This window comes from Babylonia areolata, chromosome 4, assembly GCF_041734735.1.
Source record: "Babylonia areolata isolate BAREFJ2019XMU chromosome 4, ASM4173473v1, whole genome shotgun sequence".
NCBI classification, from domain to species: Eukaryota; Metazoa; Mollusca; class Gastropoda; order Neogastropoda; family Buccinidae; genus Babylonia; species Babylonia areolata.
The window spans coordinates 6,921,437-6,939,741 of NC_134879.1; the positions used below are offsets into that span (position 1 = coordinate 6,921,437).

An 18,305-nucleotide genomic window follows, 5' to 3' on the forward strand; every position below is an offset into this window, starting at 1 on the left:
CAGTGCCACTCATAAAACAGGAAAAGATTACGGCGAGGGCGGACGTTTTGAGTGATGACGTCTGAATATGGGATGGGGGTTAAAAAGAACACGAAAACAATAACAAGATAAGGGAATGATGTTGTGATGTGTTTGATGTGTGGTTTCCTGTAATATGATGTGTCTCGTGTGTGTGTGTGTGTGTGTGTGTGTGTGTGTGTGTGCGTGTGTGTGTGTTTGTGTGCGTGCGTGCATGTGTTTGACTGAGGGCAAAATATCCCAGCGGCCCCTCTCAATATTAGTCTCGTTTTCAGAATTTTATGCAAATGCGTTTGTGCAAATCGGTTCAGAGCAGCATTATAGCTCAAAACTTTATACTTCCATACACACACATATATATCTATATATATAGATAGATAGATATACAGATACACACACATATAATTATATAGATATACATATACAGATAGATACACACACATATGTAGTTTTATATTAACAGAGAGAGAGAGAGACAGACAGAGACAGACACTATACAAACACATAATTTAACATACATATATAAAATGGAACAAACGATTATCATTCAGACATGTCTCACGTGTACAATTATGGAACAAGGCAAAACATCTTATTTTATTGTGGCCCTCATCAGTCACATAACTGCACGAGATACAGTTGTCATTAATATTGTTAATTAATACTGGTATTGTTGTTGTTAAAACTGTGCAGGCGATGTTATGTTTGTGCGCGCGTGTATATGTGTGTGTGTGTGTGTGTGTGTGTGTGTTGATGTAGTTGTTGTTGGCCAACAATAGCTAACATGAACTTACCTCTTTCACAATGACTGCCACCGAATCCTGCTGCACATTTACATCCAGGTTTAGGCAAAGGATCTCTGCTCACGCAGGTTGCCCCATTCTCACATGGGCTGTTCAAGCACGGATCAAGCCCTGTGAACACATCCTTTCTGTTTATTTTGTACGAAATACCATGAATCTCCAAGTTTGGCATACATTTATCCACGTTACACAAGCACGTCTTCAACTGACAGATGCCCTTCTTCTTTGATACACGTACAAAACTACAAGTTGCCCATGCCCCTTTTTGATGAAAGCATATAAGGATGGAGACAAACTCCGTTCGGATCTTGCCTGGAGGTGGTGATCGTGACTGGAAACAAAATTATATACAAATGAAAGAATGACGCTGTTGTGGAAGGTTGATATAATTTTACGAAAGGATGGCTCTCTTAGGGCTATATGAAATGATGAGTAGTGTATCATTTGCCTACACACACACACACACACACACACACACACACACACACAGAGACAGGGACAGAAAGCGACAGAGGTTCAGATGGTTTAATCGTATTGGGGTTACACGCCAATATACAACCAAAAAATTAAAAAAATGAATTTAAGTAAACAGGAAACTTGAATGGGAATATGGACAACGAATCCAGATGAAAACTGATGCATAGTCTCTATATCGAATGTGCACATCACAACTGAAACTCGACGCCGCATACAGGGCCATCATGAAGGACCACGCAAGACCATTCCCCTCTCTTCAATTCTATTGTAAGACCACATGCAGCAAGCTGGCAAAGAAGTACCTCGGCAGCCTACTACAAATAGAAACCAAGATAGAGAAGCTGACTGTGGATATGCAAGAAGTGGAGAAAAAAAACACAGGACATGAGCGAGGGGAAGCTCCCCCGCAAGATGGAAGAAGCGATACGGAAAATAGCCAAAGAAGAAGTTGCAGACACACCAGACCAGTCGGCAGAAACAGCCAACAAGGAAACAGAAGACCAGGTGGCCGAGATAGCTGATAGAATGAAGAGGAAGACAAACATAGTAATTTTCAAGCTTCCCGAGAGCGAGACAAACAACAAAGAAGGACGAGGAGAGAACAATTCCTCCAGCTCCTCAACAGGGACTCAAGCCCAACGACATCAGGCGGCTGGGGAAACCCAGTACAACAGGTGGACCAGAGGCAAAAACAAGTCCCCTGCGAGTGTGCTTCCAAACAGAGGGAGACAGAGATGAGGCCCTAAAAGCCTTCCACAGAAAAAAGGATGGAAGAGGCTACTAGCGGAAGCAAGACCATGGTCTCAACGATAGCAGTGCGAAAGGATCTCACCCCCAAGGAAAGAACTGAAGACGAGGCCTGCTACAAAGAATTGAAGGCCAAACGAGAGGGGTAAAAGCAGGCGGGGGACGGGGCAATCTGGGTCAGAAGAAACGGGACGATAGCGAACATTGGCAAGCACCCAGAGGGGGAAGGACACCAGAAGGACTAACAACCCAGCCAACCCCTGTACATAATGTATATAGTCCAGAATCACCATCTACTACACCTAATCATGGACCGTCGAATACTACCAATCCTAGTCACATCTCAAACAACTCTAGTCAATCTAACCATTCCCGTCACACAAGCTACAAACCACCTGAAGCTTTCAAATTCCTGTACAGCAACGCGGACTGTCTAACCAACAAGAAGACTGAACCAGAAGCACTTATTGAGATGCACAAACCAGCAGTCAACGGTATTGTAGAAGTCAAACCAAAAAATTATAGATACGAACTGCAAGAGTGCGAGGTGGCAATCGACGGATATGAGATCCTCCATACACTAGAGAAGGAAGGTAGGGGTGTGTGTCTACAGGTCAGGCAAGATCTGAGACCAACGTTAATCACCATAGACAATAGTTTCAAGGAAAGTGTCTTCGTCAAGTGCCAGTTAGACAGAGGGGAGAGCGCAGTCTTTGGCCTGGTATACAGAAGTCCTAGCAGCACAGATGAAGACAACAAGAAGCTAAACACCACGCTACAAGAAGCAGCAGGAATACCAGCCCACCAAGTAGTAATCACCGGGGACTTCAACTATCCGGACATTGATTGGGAAAACGAGAGGAGCACAGGTGGAGAAGCACAGGCAGCATCGATCTTCTACAAAGCAACCAAAGACATTTTCCTCATCCAGCACCAGATGACGCCAACAAGGTTCCGAAACGGCCAGCAACCTAAACTAGATGACCTGGTATTCACAAACAGAGAGGACATAGTATTGGACATCATGAGAACAGGAGCACTTGGAAAAAGCGACCATGTCACCCTACTAGTGGACCTGGCATTGAAAACATCCGCAGAACAGAAAAAAGAACGTTTCAAATATAATAAGGCAGACTACACACAGATGAGGGCGTTCTTAGGGGAGATCGACTGGGAAGAGGAGTTGTGAACCAGTGAACCAGTCCTGGGAAATACTCACTACAAGAATCAGGGAAGCCAAGCAGCAATTTGTTCCGCAAACCAAACCTGGCAGATATCAGAAGAAAAAGTGGCTCGATGGAGAAACCCTGAAAGCAGTGAGGAAAAAACACACTGTATTGCAGGTGGCTGCAAACCCAGAGTGGACTGAACTACATGGAGTACGCCAAGGCAACCAACAAGGCAGCAAGAAATTGTAGAAAGGCAAAAATCAGAATGGAGGCGACTGTAGCCAGGCAAGCCAAAGGCAACCCAAAGTCCTTCTGGTCTTATGTCAAATCCAAGACAAGTACGAGAACTGGCATCTCTGATCTCAAAAAGGAAGACGGATTCACAGCCAAAACAGACAGCGAGGAGGCCAAGACACTGACCAGTTTCTTTCAGAGCGTATTCAAGTGTGAACCAGAGGGGGATCTGCCACCACCATCCCACTTTGACCTAGAAGATACCTTGATGGACATCACAATCACGAAAGAAGTAGGTCGTCTTCTCAAAGGTCTAAAGACAAACAAGGCAGCTGGCCCAGACGGCATACCCCCTCTCCTCCTTGCTGAAACAGCAGACCAACTGGCAGCACCCATCTGCACCATCTTCCATAAGTCCCTGGAGGAAGGCCGAGTACCAGAAGACTGGAAAAGAGCGCACGTCACCCCCATTTTCAAGAAGGGTAGCAGGCAGTCACCAAACAATTACAGGCCAGTCAGCCTCACATGCATACTATGCATGGTGATGGAAACCCTGATACGAGGACAAGTGATGAAACACCTGCTACGGAACAACCTCATATGCCAGCAACAGCACGGTTTTACACCAGGCCGATCATGTACTACCCAACTACTGGACACCCTTGACTGCTGGACAGAGATTCTTGACGAGAGCGGATCAATATACATGGACTTCCGGAAGGCCTTCGACTCGGTACCATACCGCAAGCTCATGCTCAAACTGCAAGCTCGTGGAATAGCCGGAAGGACACATCAATGTATCAAAGACTTTCTGAGCAACTGCACCCAACAAGTCAATGTCAACGGCGAAATCTCCGCAGAAGCAGCAGTTACGATTGGAATACCACGAGGCAGCGTACTGGGTCCGTTGTTGTTTGTCATATACATCAACGATCTGCCACAACACGTAACAAACCAGGTCCGCATCTGCGCCGACGACACAAAACTATTTGCCCAAAGTGACCGAGAAGCACGACATTCGCTACAAGAAGACCTGGACAGCCTTTATCGATGGTCCATGGACTGGCTGCTAAAATTCCATCCGAAAAGTGTTGTGTAATGCACCTTGGCCACAACAATGAAGTTCACATGTACGCCATGAAGGAAACTCGCACAGATGGAGGGGAAGACAGGAAACAACTAGCACACACAGAAGTAGAAAAAGATCTTGGAGTGGTGATTGACAGGAAACTATCCTTCAGGAACCATGTTGAACAAGCCACGGCTAAAGCAAACCGAACACTGGGAGTCATTAGACCAACTTTCGACTACCTCTCCGACCGTACATTTGTCCAACTGTACAAAACACTGGTCAGACCCATGCTAGAATACGGGCACTCCGTTTGGCACCCATCCCAAAAGACGTTCCAAAAGGACATTAAAGACGTACAACGAAGGGCCACAAAGCTGATAGGGAGGCTCAAAGACAAACCCTACTCTGAACGTCTGAGAATGCTGAAACTGCCCAGCCTAGAATATCGCAGACAAAGGGGTGACATGATCGACACCTACAAGTACCTCACTGGGCTCTAGGCCGCAACTTGAACTGCACAGCGGGCGAGAAACCAGAGGGAACAGTCTAAACTGGCAAAACGCCGCTTCAGACTACAACTACGAAGCTCCTACTTCTCCCTGAGAATAGTCTCTTTGTGGAACAGCCTGCCCGAGACAGACACTGAGGCAAACAACCTTAACACATTTCAGAGTAGACTCGACGCCCACTGGGCCAACCTCCCAATCCTGTACGACCCGGAGTGCAGTCATTGAGCAACATATAACTAGTGGAAATATAGACATTTACCAAATAGCCACACATGCGGCACAGTACCAGTTCTATCGAAGGAAAGTGAACAGGCCTGAACGGCCTTCAACACTGAAGTTCAAGTTCAAGTTCAAGAAACATGAATATTCAATGCTATTGACATGCTAGTTTGGACAATAATTTCTGCGTTTAACTATATGAACGAAAACATTATTAGCTACGTGGTACTATACCGTATTATAGATAAAACAAACTCAGATATCAACCTCATGTATCGAATGTTAAACGAGAGACTGGTGCACTTAGAAAGTGTTGCAGGTCAATCTTCATATGATTCTCTTAACTGCATGAAAAACATACTGTGATGCAAAGCGGCATGTTTGGTTATTTGTGCAGGACAATAAAGACAATAAAAAAGAACAGATGGTGTGCACATAACAGGCTTAGGTACTAAGGTTAATGTAATAAGGGCTTATAAAAAGGAAATGGTGCTCGTCCTCTGTGGCAGTTTTACAGAATAAGCAGTATCTGTTTTCAGGATTGGTATTATATCGCTGTTTATTGAGAGGACGCCGATTCTGAGTAGTGTCAAGCAATAGATAGAACTTAAGTAAAATACACCTCGTACAGGTCCTTGCCCTGTAGTGGTTAAGCCCATTCCTGTTTATATATGTCAAGCCGTCTTTCGTTAAAAATATGTACAAAAATGGAAATATCTTCGACTTCCTATTGCCACCTTCAAAATTAACCCGCTCGTAGAAAAGATTTTCCGGATTCCTGAAGCCCAACTTTCTTTACCGTTTATGTCTACGGTTAACAACATTTCGTCTGCTTGATTTGGTAGCCTGTCTCGTGATAACAGTCGAAGCCAATACCTTATGCTTCTTGTGGTAGAATTCATAAACTGTGGATGCCTACCTAACTCGTTGTAGGTATATATCAGTTTATCTGGAGATTTTATTGGTACTCCAATAAAGTGTTTTCAAGTACTTAGACGGATTCTTTCAATGCTATCAAGTCTGAATGAACCCCAAATTTCTTATGAATACAGAAGTATTGTCTGTATTTTTGCGTCACAAATTCTGAAGAAAGTTTCTTGATATAATATCATTTCTTTTAAGTTTACAAAAGCTCTGTGTAAAAGATACTCCACACTCCACCTTCACTGCTTTGCCAACAAGATGATTGGTTCCCTTCTTTAAACTTTACATAGAACCTCTGTTGGATGATCATTTAACTAGACAGACAGACAGATAGATAGATAGAGAGATAGATAGATAGATAGATAAATAAATACTAATGGGTAGATAGACATGAAGATAGACAGATACAGAGATATATATGTATGTAGCTGCATATTTAACTAGCTACTTGTTAAGCTGATAAAAAGGGTGGAGGGAGTGGAGGAGACTGGAGGATCCAAAGCCCCCTACCCCCAGCCACTCCATACTAAACTAAAAGGCAGTGCGAAAATGATATTGGAGTCCCTCCCCCATCCCCACACTTATAAAATAAATCAAACAATTTTGAACCACAAAAAGGCAAAAGAACCAAAAAACTAACTGAAACAGGATAAAAAAAAACAAACAAAAAACCAAACAACCTAACTCAAATGAGTGAGTTGGCTGCTACACAGTGGTACCGATCAACCTGTGTCCACTGGCCCCTTACATTGGTCACACAGCCGCCCGGTGGCCGTGGGCGGGCACTGACAGGTGAAGCTGATGCCGCTGGGAACACAGACGGCTTTGTGACAGGGCTTGCCATCACAGGGATCTGCAACCATACACACCAGTCTCGCTCACTCTCTGACATGGCTTTGTAGAAATGATTACGATTAAAGAAATAATAAATGTTCTTGTTACGTTAGAAAAATATAGTTATCCTTTCCCTTCATATTCTTCTCCTTTTTCTCCTGTTTTCTCCATCCATATACTATTCCTTGTCTGCGTGCTTCTGTATTTATATTATAACCTCTTTAATGCTCATCAAGTATATATCTTTGTCTTTTCATTGCACTGTGTGTTCCGTCTGTATGCCCGTCTGTCTCTGTTACATTTCACTTCCTTATAATAACACACTGTGATCTAAATATACCATCATTTCACATTTAACTGTCAGTCAAAGATACCTTCAATGGACAGTGAAACTTTTGTGTGTTCAACAACACTTAGTCTGTGTATCTTTTGTGAAGAAAACGGTTTTAATGATTCGATGCTATCTTTTTTTCTAAACATCTGTTATCAATCTGTCTTTCTAAAATTATTTGTAAATGAAGTGCCGACTATTTTTTCAAAGATACCATTTGCACAAACATCATTTGCTAAGACCAAGTTGATTTGTTGATATGAAAACCAAATTTCCAATTCAAGAAACAAAAGACAAATAATGTGGTTATTTCTTTCTATGTCAGTAACATTTCTCTTGTTTGCTATGGCTTTGTGTCGAATCAAGATTTATGCGTATTTCTCTTTTTCCGCTCTGAATCCACTGAATCCACTGTACAGGAATGTGTTTTACCAGAGCATTACATTGAAGCAACGTACAAGATTTCTTGTGCCCGATTACTTCTGGATATTCTGATCATTATCATCCCAATCGAAAATGAAGACAGGATTACATTTGTTTATAGCCGTTACGTTTTTGGGTAGTTTTTTTGTTTGTTTGTTTTTGTTTGTTGTTGTTGTTTTGTTGTTGTTGTTGTTGTTGTTGTTTTGTTTTGTTTTTGTTTGTTGTTGTTGTTGTCGTTTTTGGGGGGAGAGTGGGGGGGTTAATCAAATCTATGCGAATAAGCAAGACAGATGAAGAGAGAGAGGTCAGGCGGGTGAGAAAAACAGACAGACAGGCAGACAGACAAACAGTCAGGCAGAGGGGAGGTGGAGAGATGTAAACCTGTTCGCACAGAGCACTCAATATTGTGACTACGAGAACCGAAGAGAAGAATTACTCACTTGGCGGATACAGCGAAACGTCTGTACATTTTTCTGTGTACAGTCTGGAAAGCAAAGTGGGAAAAAGTTATAATACTGGTTGAAAACACTTTTGGCAACATTCAACATAAAAAAAATATGTAGATAGTCGTCTCATAACCCAACACCTAAATGCCTTCACTACATATTCATACGTAGATATTTATCATTTCTTTACATATGCATTTATCAATTTATCTCTTTAATAAAACTTTTTACTTCATTTCTTTTAATGTTACAAGTCCGTGTGTGTGTGTGTGTGTGTGTGTGTGTGTGTGTGTGTGTGTGTGTGTGTGTGAGAGAGAGAGAGAGAGAGAGAGAGAGAGAGAGGGGGGGGGGGGAAACGAATGATGAGCGCCCAACGGCAGCTGTCAGTCGGCTCTATCAGGTAGACAGCCTGTTGTGCAAATGACTCCGTATTGTAAAGCGCATAGAGTTTGGTCTCTGACCGAAAATAGACGATATATAAGCATCCGTATGAACATCATCATCATCATCATCATTAACATCAAACAGAAAATTAAAAAATACGAAAACAAGAGCAAAGCAACATTATTTCAATATACTGATTATACATTGTATAATTTCATATCCTTCTCATACATACATGCATATATATATATACATATTTAAACTTGTAGACAGATGGTGAGCACCTGTATATACATGCTGTCATCCACTAATGTTCACATGTAATGTAAACACCAATATGCATCATGGGAAAAAGCATTCATATCTCACATGTTGTCATTTGCGTGTATGTGTGTGTATTGCTGTTGTTTCTTCTGTATTTTATACATGCCCCTTAAAGTTTGATGTTGCAGCGAGTAATAGACAGGTGTATATATTCTTTTTATCATCCTTTGATCCTTCAATCGTCCCGGTCAATGTAGCTTATAGCATGAACTGTCTGAGAAAAGAAAAAAAAATATGCAAAAGAAAGGATACATAAGGATTTTGCATTTCACAATAGTCATTAATCGATCTCTCAAGTGTGTTCCAGAACAGATTTGTAAATTCGTATTCCCAGAATATATAATTTGTGATCCTTTCTACAAAATGACAAACATCTTCATTGAATATATCCATATGTTCCAACACAGCAATAGTTTCTTTACCTATAAATGGGCAATTCTTTTGTGGTCGTTTGTGTTCACATAATTGCTTTCGTTTGTCTGGGTTTTTCAGGGCTCTAGTACCAGTATATATTTTCTGTTTGTTTTGTGTGTATGTCATTCTCTCCCACTCACTCTTGTTTGCTTTTCAGTGCATGCTTGTGTGGATCTGTACATGGTTCTTGAATCGTATGACGTCTCTGTCTTTATATATACTTGGTGTCATTGTTTATGATCCTATTGGGAGTACCTCACTACCTTTCTTCTGGTAGACCAATGCTCTGCACTTCTGAAACAATCTGAGAAAGCAGAAATGTTTTAATGATCATTGGTGATAATTAATTTTCCATTAATTTCAAGATTTCTGTGGCTCCATTTTCATTCTGCTTTTCCAGTCATCCTCAACGTTCCCTGAGCTGTTGTCATCCGTGAAAAATATGTCAAATATTTTGAAATTATTTACTGTTTTAAGTAGAAAATTTGGTTTGCCAATCTATTTTGTTTTGTGGAAGTTTAGTCTTAGCCCTGAAAAGCGTGAAAAATTATCTATGATGTTTTTGGGGTGTGTCATATTTTCTCTGTTGTTAAGGAAAAGGTGTTGTGTAATCGGCAAGCTGTTTGAATCGTTAATACATTTGTATTGTCAACAAATGGCAGTGGTATGCCATTGATTCCGTTACTTCTGATTTTGACTGCAAGTAATTCTACAGCTAAAACAAAAACAAATACATACCCTGATTTTTTTCTTCAATAAAATATTCTATTACATCATTGTTCGTCTGGCTTTCGCTGTATTTTTGCCTTTAAGTATCTAACTTGATCTTCACCAATTGTTTTATTTTAAACAGTACTGAGCCTTCTTGCTAGCACTTTGATCATTATCTTGCAATCCGTGTTTAGTAATGTTATTGGTCTCTAGTTATTGAGTGAATCTTTTGGTAGTTCTTCGCTTTTGTCTGACAAAATCAGTATTCTTTGTTTTGTGTTAAGCTCATTTCAACTCTATCATGCGAATCAGTGAATTTTGCGACTAACGCTTTGATTCTCCTTTCTCCCCCCCCCCCCCCCCCCCGCCCCCCCACTTCCCCCTCCCCGGCGCCCCTACACCCCCTCCTCCCCCCACCCTAAAAAAAAAAAAAAAAAAAAAAAAAAAAACCCAAAATCCACAGTCAGTCTATCTCTTCCTGGGGATGAACCATTTTTCATTTTTCGTCGGTTTTAGAGCTAATCCTCCTTCTTCCCGGGAGATCACACCTTCGCATGACATTTCTTCTTCCCTGTTTAATCTGAGAAATTCTTCGCCTGCAACGTAATCGTTTAGCTTGTCCTATAAGTTTGTGCCAGTGAGTGATCTTCCCATATATTTCTGAATATAAGTTTACTTGCTCGTTTAGAATTTCTGTCTGATCTGAAATCATTTTCCCAGCATCCTTTTTAATATGCGCTATCATTATAATCTTTTATCCCCGATTTTTTCTAGCCCCAAGAAGAATTTTGTGTTTTTCTCTCCATTCTCAATCCAGTTAATTTTCATTTAATATATGTCCCTCTTGCTTTATCTATTGAAAGAAGTTCCAGTTTTCATTTGACGTTTTCGTTTGTGTGTGTGTGTGTGTGTGTGTGTGTGTGTGTGTGTCTGAATCATGTGTTATAGAACTCTTGCGCAAGATTCTTCTAACAACTGTAATTGTCCCTGCAATTGTATCATCTCATTTCTTTTTTCGTCGATCTACATTTTCCGTATTCAATACAGTAATGTTTTATCTTAATTTTCCCACCCTCTCGACATATCATTGTTTGAATATTCGTTTTCATTTAACAGTTTTCTAATTGTGTGTTCAGTTTTCAGAGAAAAAAAGTTTGTCTCCTAATCAGAAGTTATCAATTTTATAGAATTTTTACAAACTTCGCATTGTTGATTTCACGTGTGACAGCCCCGTGGTCAAAGTTTGCAACAGACACTATGTCACATAACACACAATGACTCAATAACTCACTACTTGTGAAAAAAAATCATCCAGACGTTGAGCTATGAACGGATTTAATCTGCTCAACGCGTATGCTTTTTCTTCTCGTGTAGTATTCTCAGTGCGTCTTTTAAGTTCTAATTTGCTGATTATGTTGTTGTTTTTTTTAATTTGTGTAATCTTCCTGAAACTGAGGACTGCCTAATATGAAGTCAAAGCCACTGGACATTACCAAGATAAAATCAGCCATGATACGATTTTCTGAGTAACCTGTGAGAATCGAGTGCATTCTATTGAATAAGTTTATTTTCTGTCGTTTGGTGCATACTGATTTACCAGTGAATGGGATCTAGAACTACTGCGAACGGCTATGATCATCATCTGATCATACCGTTTTTCCACTTTAACTTACCCTCTAAAATGCTTCGCAGTGATAACTGACTCCCCGACCGCGTATGAACCAGTCTGATGCACTAATTTCCCTCCCCATTCTTTTTCTCATGTGGAGCATCTCATGTTTCTTGGAGGCAGGCAGAATCAGTCTTCTGCCCTTTAACAAAGAAAATGTTACTTTTCTTTTATGTTTGTTGACTGATTTCCTTGGTTTTTAAGGATAAAATCCGTAATCTATCCATAAACACATAGAAATAAATTTTCTAAGTACCATGCAGGGACAGCATGGAATACATACGAAGTCTAGCAGTCCAAAGACGTAATGCATTATGTAACCGTTACCATCCTATTGGCACCGGTCACTCCCACACCGAAGCAGGTACATCCTTCAGCTCCTCCTCGACATCGTCGGGCGGGGAACCTTAATCTCCTCCCAACCCCTCTCCGGACTGTCGGCCCTGCTTCATCGGTTGCTGTGGTGGGATGGCACCAGTTGATCGTCAACGTTTTGCTGAGGATAACCTGGAGATGTCTCTGGGGAAGTTCAGTTTGCTCTGTGTGTTACTGGGGTTTTGTCTGTACTTTGATCGGCCTCTGCTGTTCTGTTTCTGTTCTGGCCTCCTTTGGATGACACTGCACCGGGCAGTCTGGTCAGATCTGAAGAAGTTTTGTCAACTTGCACATCTCGTTCGTCAGAGCTGATTTCTGGTTGTTTCTCTGATGCCTTTTAGTAGCCGGAGTCACTTTGCATACCGGGTCACCAGCTCTGTGGCCATCCGCGAACCACTGTGTTCACTTCACAGGGTTTGTACAAGCAGAGGAGTCGTGTCCGTTTTGGAGACAATTCCGAAAGTCTGCCTCTTTTCGTGTGTCCAGGGATTTTTGCTCTTTGTGATACAGTGATCCTTTGAAAGGCCCTACTTCTCTTGTTCTTGGTAGCGGTTCTGTCGGTACTCCGATGTACAAGATCCTTCTCCCTATTTTCCGTCGTCTCTATTTACCGTTGTCGTTGTCCGTCAATGAGTTTCGAACGAATACCGCTTTAGAGTCTGTAAAAATTCGCTATCCGAGAAGGAGAGCGGGATGTTGCCTATCATCAGTTTGGTGGAAGGTATCTCTCGCTGTGCACCATCAGGGGACGTCACCAGGAGAGGATTCCTGTCCTTCACCTTCACCACAACTCCTCTCAGAGAAAAGCCCTGCAGAAGCAGTTTTGACGCACAGCTGCATTACGAGGATAAGCCCCCCCCCTATGAGCTGTGCACCTTCTATTGTTTCAAAACCACATTGGTTTCCCGCTGAACAAATTTCTGTTGTCGTAAAGTCTTTCTCTTCGAAAGATAGATTCTATCAATCACACTGCACATAAACAATTAATTTGGTCTTATTCGTTTCACGTTCAGTTATCTTGGTAAAAAGCATGGGCTAACCAGAAAGGGAACACCCTTAATCGCGGAGTCCTCTGAAAATTGAACACACTTGGTGAGTTTGTAATGCAAAGTAACCGAGAGATGTCTCAGTTTCGCAGTGAAACACGAATGTCACAAATGTACCCACAAAAGAACATGAATAAATATGGATAAATACTACTGTAATAAAATACTTTTAGCTTGTTTGCAAATCGTAATCTGCAAAAGTATGCAGCGTATCAGCAGCCGTGCTTACAACAAGACCTGCTTGCACAGACATTTCGTCTTCACTGCAGAGAAAAAGAACCCTTGGCAACGAATGTTGTCCTCTAGACAAAATTTGTAGAAGGAATCCATTATGATAGGTACACAAATATAAACGCATGCACTCAAGGCATAAGCGCGTTGGGTTATGCTGCTGGTCAGTCATCTGCCTTGAAGATGTGGTGTAGCGTAAATGGATTTGTCCGAACGCGGTGGCGCCTTCTGAGAAAGTGAAACTGAAACTGCAGAGAGTGCCACTCATCACGAACGCCACTTACCAAGTCCTGTGTCGGTTGCTAATATTCTATGTACAATTCTGATTTGAAATCACCTAAGTTTCGTTTCACTGATTTTACGTATCAATTTCATTGTGATAACCCATTTCATTTGTGTCTTAAGTTTAGTTACCAATTACTACAACAATTTGGCGCACTGCTGTCATTAGTCAAAATACAATATACAAGGGCCCCCTTAGGAACCGAAAATATAATTCCCAGAGTTTTAGGACTGTTGAAATATTTATTATTTTGAACAACCATTTAATGTTTCTTCATGTAAAACGTAACAGCTTGTGTGTATACAGTCCCTCTGCGATTGGTATTTGTGTTCAAAGTCTGCAAATGACAAAACATATCATCTTCATTAGTTAAGTCAGAAATAAAACACACTCCATCATCGATCCATTTCTTATAGAAAATAGTTTTCTTTCCAATTTTTCATTTCACTGTTACAGAACAGAGATTCTGCATTGATTTCTACCGGTTTTCCTGGGTAAATTTTCTTTCCTAATACTCTGTAAGCTTGAAAGACATCATTCCAGTAATTATTTGAAAAGGTGTATTTATCAGCACGATGATTTTGCATGTTTTGTTTTGCACAACAGGCTGCCTACCTGGGTAGAGCCGGTTGATGGTTGTCTATGGGCACTCATCATTCGTTTTCTGTATCATTCAGTCAGGTTCCAGTCACGCACACGCAAACATGCACACACGAAGACTTGTAACCTTTCACGTGTATGACAATTTGTTTATTTTCACTCCGCCATGTTGGCAGCCGTACAGGGGCGTGCATGCTGGTTATGTTCTTGTTTCTATAACCCACCAAACGCACACATGGATTACACACAAACAGACATCCCTCAATCACACAAAACAATACCAAACCACAGCAGCGCAGTGCTGTCGGTCCTGACAGTTCTGTTAGGAAATAAAGGCAACAACAACAACAACAACATTTATTATTATTATCATTATTATATCAGTTATTACTACTATCGTACTGATAATGATACAAAGAGAAAGATGAAGACCATCTTCATCCCACACTTACACTCACCCTTTGTTATCCGTAGCGACAAAGCAGATGCTTTTGTTTCCCAGGATATCCGTGGTGAAGTGAACGTCAGACCGGTACACGTGCATCCCCCGGTACTGTACGTATTCCACCTGGCCGCTCTCCGTCATCGGGATGTCTGTGCGGGCCGACACGATCTGGATGGTGTCGATGACGTGCCTGCGGCGCATAACTATAATGATAATGATAATAATCATAATAATGACAATAATGATCATAGTAATAACAATAATAATCATACTATCCTTGACCACTGACCATCAGTTCTAGTTACAAGCCTGAGGAGACGGACTTACCCATGAGTTCCCGGCATGGCGAAGACGGGAATGGAACAAGTGGCATGCTGCAGGCACGTGATGGAGCCAGATTTGGGAAAGAACGGAAAATACGGTTTGGCCTGTAAAATATAAAATCAATACCTGTTTTGATTTTGTTTTTTTGTTGTTTTTGTTTGTTTATTTGCTTGTTTTTTTGTTTTGTGGTTTTTTTATGTGTGTGTGTGTGTGTGCGTTTTTCTTTCATCTGGCTGTAACAAGAACACATACACACGAGCACACGCGCGCAAGCACACACATGCACGCTATACACAGACCTTTCTCTCTTCTCTCACATACACACATTTAAACAATTTATTGCACAAAATGCTCCCTTTCACTTACACCCTACTCTCCTTAAACCCCAGTCATCCACTCCCACCGAACACCCGAAAGCACACAAGCACACGAAGACCTACATGCATACATGCGCTCACTGATGGAATTGTAAGCTAAATGTCAATTATTAAACCATACTCACATCTTTCCTATTGTTCTGTTCTTGTGGGAGATCTGTTTAAACAAAACAGCATAATGAATACACAGTAACAGCGAGATATCTGACGTGTAAACCTAATAAGACAACAAATTAATAGGGCATTCTTGAATGACGTCAGTCGTGTCAATTGCTGTCCCGACTGTCTGGGCTAGAATATAATTGTTGTGGAGTGTGTCTTCCTCAAGTTACATCTCCAATATCTCGGCCAAGGGGGCTTTAGGGCAGTCGACGTTGGGGTGGTCCTCAAGGGCCAGCTAGCCCCAAAGGCTGCAGCTCAAATAGCCAGTGTGATCTTGCCTCCTAGTTTGCGAGTCATACTCCTTCACAAAGAGTAAGCTATAAATGAGAAATGGAGAAACAATACAGCTCTCACTTTGCTGCTGGCCCAAGTGTAAGCTGTTTAGACCTATGTCAATCTCTTATGCAGGCTAATGTATTTGGGAAATCCCAGAGAGACTGTTCCGTTTCAAAGAAATATGCGCAATGTTGGCTTGGAAATGTCAATATTCGTTTGATTTGCAAAGGATAGTGCTCTATCTTTCATGTTGGACTTACAGCCTTCTCTCTTTCTTTCTGTGAGGAGATCAATGATGTGATGGCCTTGTACCCGGTTTTTCAGGCACTCTTTTACTTTTCTTAGGATTTCAGATTTTCCCAGATGCATCCCGCTCGTTGTTGTTGCGCTACCAGCGAGCCTGTCAGTTCACTCATTTCCCCTAACACCCGTATGTCCGGGGCAATACAACCATATAAGCTTTTGAATTTGAAGTTGTGCATTGCCTCATGCCACTCTTGGCTCCCCCATTCCATTTTCTTTTTTGTTGTTGTTGGAGGTTCATTGAGTCAGTCAGAATCATGGCATGTTGAATAGAAGACAGCCACTGGAGAGCATGTCACAGCTCTAACTTCTACTGTGATGCTGGAGATTGTGACTTTGTACGCAGCATTCTCTTCTCCAATTGTTTTTCCGTTTTGCTTTACAGTGAATCACCAACCGGAATGGCCTTTGGTGATTGAGTTATCTGTGTATATGACGATGCCCTCTTCTTTACTGTTCTCTTCTATGAGTAGCTTCACCTCTGCATGAGTTCTGCCCTCTGGCCATTCCCGACAATGTCTTCCCAGAGTGGGTGAAATGATTATGTTGAAGAAATATTTGTGGTTTTCTGGGACTTTCCTCCCACTCTTTTGCTTCTGTCAGGTCTTGTAGCTGGCATACAAGCTGGATTGTGCTTTCTACTTGTCCCATTCATGATCTTCTGCGTCCTAGACGGCTGTCTTTTGGTTCCTTGACTGCATCATGCAAATGGGGTTTGAGGGTTTTCTAATGCTCTGAAGCAGGCCTAAACCTGTTCTAAGGTCAAGCAGGTATAATAATTTTATGGTCTCCGTTGAAGTGTCTCTCGTAGTTCCAAGGATCAGCCTCATAGCTTCATTTTGAATTCTTTCTAATATTAGGAGGCTGCTTTGGGAGGGTGTTGTTAGCCCTAGCCCGTAGTCGATAACACTGAGTACGAGTGATTGACATAGCCAGAAGAGGTTACCATTGCCTCTAAGATTGAAATACCGTTTGTTTTCTGAAGGATACCATCATATCGATCTGTATTCCTAGGTCGCGTAGCATTGACAGACAGTTTTCAAGATCGGTATCCCATCAAAACAGACAGACACACACAGGCACAATATATATGCAACAATTTGCAGTATTAGTCAGGTAAGCCACAAAGAAACAGGCCCAACACTACACGTAAAAACACATTAGTCTTATCACACACACAAACACATAGACTCACACGCATCCACATTCCCCATCTCTCTCTCTCATACATATAAAGTCGGAAACAGCGATTCTCAGCTGTACGCAAAAACAAGTGGTTAGGGTCAAAATCATCAAGATCCGGATTTTTATAAATATCGCATCTTCGAAGTCTTATCTTTGCTGTCGGTAAGTATCTTAGCACAAAACACCCTGGAACTGTAGTATTTTCAGTGTTTTCGGGTGCATGCCTGTCAAAACCATGCAGAAAAACACTGCACTCTTTTGCCCTATTTCAGTTGCATGCTGAAAGCGATGAAGACGGGGAAATTTCGATCTATGAAGTAATATATGGAAATGAGCAGTGAACAGACATTGATCGTCACCCCCAGACCTTCTAAATCAAGACAGCGTATGGAAGCAGTTGGTTTTCAATGGTTTTACTGGCTATGCTACGCGAGTTGCGACTTTAGCCGGGTCCCATCGATTCTTCGAATTTATCCAAGTTTCCGACCCAAAGTTAGAAAAAATTATACTTTTATTGAATGTTCAGGCTTTCTGTGGAATATTTTCATTGATTGTGTTTCATTCTGCAGTGTGTGTGACTCAAAAAAATTCATCGAAGCACCTATGTGTTCATAATCGACGCAACGTGAAGTAAACAAATATGGCGTCTTCGAAAACATCATCTACTAAGCGGCTCGCAGTAATTCTCAACGAATTCCGACAGTTCGCTTGTGAAGTGAAAGCATGACGTGTTGCACACATGAAGTGTGACTCTATCTGAACATATTTAGGCAACAGGCATCTTGACAATTTCCTCGTTTGGCTACAAATAGCTATGAAAGTAGGTTACCCCTCACTTACCGGCCGCGCCACTGTAACTGCAGATCCGAATGTTGTCTTTCGTTTGAGCATCACTTTAGATTTTCAAACAATCAGAGTGTTGTTGTGTAATGTATATTATTCATTTCAGACACTTGATAGATTTAGCACTAAACATGTAACACGAGATGA

At 41.5% G+C, this 18,305-nt stretch overlaps 1 protein-coding gene across 3 annotated transcripts in view; it reads right to left on the minus strand.

Moving 5' to 3' along the window:
• The window catches only part of LOC143280810 (uncharacterized), a 231,135-nt gene that overhangs the window by 191,224 nt on the left and 21,606 nt on the right, over positions 1 to 18,305 (minus strand). For all 3 annotated transcript variants that reach the window (XM_076585503.1, XM_076585501.1, XM_076585502.1), the window contains exons 11-16: positions 15,515 to 15,546; positions 15,016 to 15,116; positions 14,702 to 14,878; positions 8,201 to 8,244; positions 6,921 to 7,025; positions 813 to 932 (exon numbers count right to left, since the gene is read on the minus strand). In XM_076585503.1, the coding sequence (XP_076441618.1) occupies positions 813 to 932; positions 6,921 to 7,025; positions 8,201 to 8,244; positions 14,702 to 14,878; positions 15,016 to 15,116; positions 15,515 to 15,546 (579 nt within the window). The remainder of the gene's footprint in view (positions 1 to 812; positions 933 to 6,920; positions 7,026 to 8,200; positions 8,245 to 14,701; positions 14,879 to 15,015; positions 15,117 to 15,514; positions 15,547 to 18,305) is intronic.